This window comes from Austrofundulus limnaeus, unplaced genomic scaffold (assembly GCF_001266775.1).
Source record: "Austrofundulus limnaeus strain Quisiro unplaced genomic scaffold, Austrofundulus_limnaeus-1.0 Scaffold2037, whole genome shotgun sequence".
Taxonomy (NCBI): Eukaryota; Metazoa; Chordata; class Actinopteri; order Cyprinodontiformes; family Rivulidae; genus Austrofundulus; species Austrofundulus limnaeus.
Genome location: NW_013954439.1, coordinates 8,363 through 11,836, shown reverse-complemented (window position 1 = coordinate 11,836; position 3,474 = coordinate 8,363). Strand labels below are relative to the sequence as shown.

Genomic DNA, 3,474 nt, shown 5'->3' with positions numbered 1-3,474 from the left:
GGTCTGGTCTGGTCTGGTCTGGTCTGGTCTGGTCTGGTCTGGTCTGGTCTGGCGGTTCTGAAGGTTCTGATGGTTCTGATGGTCTGGACTGGAGGTTCTGCAGCAGAGTGAACCAGAACAGAACCTGCATCTTTGACCCTCATCAGAGCTGAGCCAAACACTGAGTTTTCCTACAGTCTGTCTGACACCTGAACACATCACAGGCAGAAAAATAAACTTTTTATTTTTTGCTGTTTTTCTTCTTTAAAAATGATTTTTTTATATCTGGATCAAGTCTGACCTGTTTGGTTCTTCACRTTCACACACTGACCACTGACAGCTGGGCGGGGTCGGGTCTGTGCAAAAGTTTTAATCAACCTCTCACCTGTTCTGTTAATGAGCTAACAGCTGGTCAGACCTGGACCTGGACCTGGACCTGGACCTGYACCTGGACCTGGACTCTCCACTGAGGTTGTGTGTTCGAGTTCCACCCGAGTCTTGGCCCGACAAAGCCTTTTCTCTGTGAGCAGTTCTGGTTCAGACCCGGTTCTTGGAAGCTGAAGGTGAAATGGTTGTGAGTAAATGATTGGACCGGGCCGGGCCGGGCCGGCGCTGTGTTCTGTTTCAACAGGACTGTTTGTACCCGCATCACAGCCTCAGCAGAAACCTGATCTGCTGATCCGCCTCTGTTAGCAGCATCTGAAAACAAACCCCCACCTGAACACCCAGAACTTTCTCTGATGTTCAGACGAACAGAACCAGAACCAGAACCTGCTGCTTGGTTTCAGGAAGGTTTTTCTTTTAATTCAAACACTGAGTGATAAAAACAAGAGTTCTGTTAGTTTCCACCTGAAGCAGCAGGTTCTGGAGGTTCTGYAGGTTCTGGAGGTTCTGYAGGTTCTGYWGGTTCTGGAGGTTCTGGAGGTTCTGAAGGCTGTGAGCAGAGCTCAGTGCAGCTGTAGTTGCAGGTGAGCCAAAGGACCAAGGTCAGAGTTTAATAAATGACTGATTGTGTTGATTGACAGACGAGCTGCTGAGTCACTGAAGACTTTAAACTTTACAACAGGAAGCTTTGTTTTCTCTCTCGGACACTTTCTGTCAGACGTCTTCACATAAAGACCTTCAGGAGGTCGAAATCCAGCCGTGTTCAGTAAACAAGGGTGTGGAGGACCTGATCCTTCAGGACTGACCTGCAGGGTAAACAAGTCATAAACAAGAGGAAGTCTGCACATTTTTATCATCTCACACACTTCCCTGTCAGCTTCCACACTCCTGCAGAGGTCCGACTGGGCCTCAGAACCCAGTCCGTCCACCTCAGACCGTCTAAAACTGACGAGCCGGGCAGAACCAGAACCAGAACCACCGACCCAAAGGTGCAGTTAGTTCTCATTCAGAACCCAGATCACCCAGAGTACCATCAGGTCAAAGGTCAGCTGCTGACACCTACAGGGGTTGGACAAACTGAATCAGCTGTCATGTTASTGTGGGAGGTTTCATGGTTAAACTGGACCAGTCTGGTGGTCAGTCTTCATTAACTGCACATTGCACCAGTAAGAGCAGAGTGTGAAGGMTCAGTTAGCAGGGTAAGAGCACAGTTTGGATCTAAATATTACAATGCACACAACATTATGGTGACATACCAGAGTTCAAAAGAGGACAAATTGTTGGTGCACGTCTTGTTGGAGCATCTGTGACCAAGACATCAAGTCTTTGTGATGTATCAAGAGCCACAGTATCCAGGGTAATGTCAGCATACCACCAAGAAGGACCAACCACATCCAACAGGATTAACTGTGGACGCAACAGGAAGCTGTCTGAAAGGATGTTCAGGTGCTAACCTGATTGTATCCAAAAACACAAAACCACAGCAGAATTAAATGTCACCTCAACTCTCCTGTTTCCACCAGAACTGTCCYTCAGGAGCTCCACAGGGTCAGTTTACACAGCCAGGCTGCTATAYCCAAACCTCTGGTCACTGTGCCAAACATTGGTTTCAATGGTGCGAGGAGCACAAATCTGTGCAACATGTTCTCTGATGAGTCCACCTTTACTGTTTTCCCCACATCCAGGAGAGTTACAGTGTGGAGAAGCCCCAAAGAAGTGTACCACCCAGAATGGTTCATGCCCAGAGTGAAGCATGGGGGTGGATCAGTGATGGTTTGGGCTGCTGTATCATCATTCTCTTGGCCCAATACTTGTGCTAGATGGGCGTGTCACTGCCAAGGACTACCAAACCATTCTGGAGGACCATGTGCATCCAGTGGTTCAAACATTGTTTCCTGAAGGTGGTGCCYTGTATCAGGATGACAACAATACACASATCAAGACTGGTGAKAGATTGGTTTGATGAACATGAAAGTGAAGTTGAACATCTCCCATGGCCTGCACAGTCACCACATCTYAAGATTATTGAGACACTTTGGGTGTTTTGGAGGAGCGAGTCAGGAAACGTTTTCCTCCACCAGCATCACGTAGTGACCTGGCTAGCTGCTAGCACAAACAGGAGCAACAACAGCTAACCACAAACAGAGACTGAGACACAAACATCAGTAACAAAAACCAACAAATCCATACAAATATCCTGGTCCTGAAACTGGATCAATGGTTCTGTTGAACCGTCAGATTACAGAAGAATCGTTTCAGTGTTGAGATGTTCTCCTGACCTGACAGAGGCTCTCTGGGTTTGACCTCCTCCACCACCTCCTCCTGCACCGACTGCTCCTCGGGGCCCTGAGACGAGCGGTCGGCCGCGGCCTCCTTCTTCAGCTTCCCCCGACCCACCATCTTCATGAAGGACAGGCGGCGGCTGACCGAGTCGCTCTCGCTCTCCGAACAGTTCAGCTCTCCGTTGGTCAGAGGCTCCCTGCGCAGGCTGAGAGTGTCTCTGTATTTACCTGCAAACCTGAGAGCAGCCCAGAGTCAGACCTTCCTCCAACAAGACCTTCAGCTGATTTATCAGGAACACAAACAGCCGAAGTTCAGAGGATAAAAGTCTGAAAGACCTGCAGGAAGTCTGGAGACCTCAGCTCACCTGAGCAGGCTGCCCTCGGAGCTCCTCCTCCCTCTCTTCTTCTTTGAAGATGGCGACGGCGTGCCCTGCAGGGACTCCTGGGGGGAGGGCGTGTCCCCCCCCTTGCTCCTRCCAGACAGTCTCAGGTTCTTGCCCAGCTTCCCCAGACCCTTCAGGGGGGACTTGAACTTGAAGGAGCCCTTGGCGGACCCTCCTCCGCCTCCCTTTTTACCCTCGTTGGCCTCGTTCTCGTCCTCTTCGTCCTCAAAGGGGTTGCGGTCTCTGGAGACGTCTCCGTCCAGCAGCGAGCTTCCAGGTGACCAGTGGTTGCCATGGATACCATCCTCGTCATCCTCGAAGGGGTTGTGGTGGGGGGTGATGTTGAGGCTCATCCTGCGGATGAACAGGGCGTTGTCCAGAGTCGGACCACCTTTCAGGCGAACTGGGAGGTTCTTGATGATCGGCATGATGGAGCGGAGGGAGGG

At 50.6% G+C, this 3,474-nt stretch overlaps 1 protein-coding gene across 2 annotated transcripts in view; it reads right to left on the bottom strand.

The window, feature by feature from the left end:
* exoc3l2b (exocyst complex component 3-like 2b) overlaps positions 1-3,474 on the bottom strand; it is a gene marked incomplete at its 5' end in the record, with an annotated part of 13,974 nt that extends 10,500 nt beyond the window's left edge. For both annotated transcript variants that reach the window (XM_014034290.1, XM_014034291.1), the window contains 2 exon segments: positions 2,643-2,881; positions 3,011-3,474. In XM_014034290.1, coding sequence (XP_013889744.1) covers positions 2,643-2,881; positions 3,011-3,456 — 685 coding nt within the window.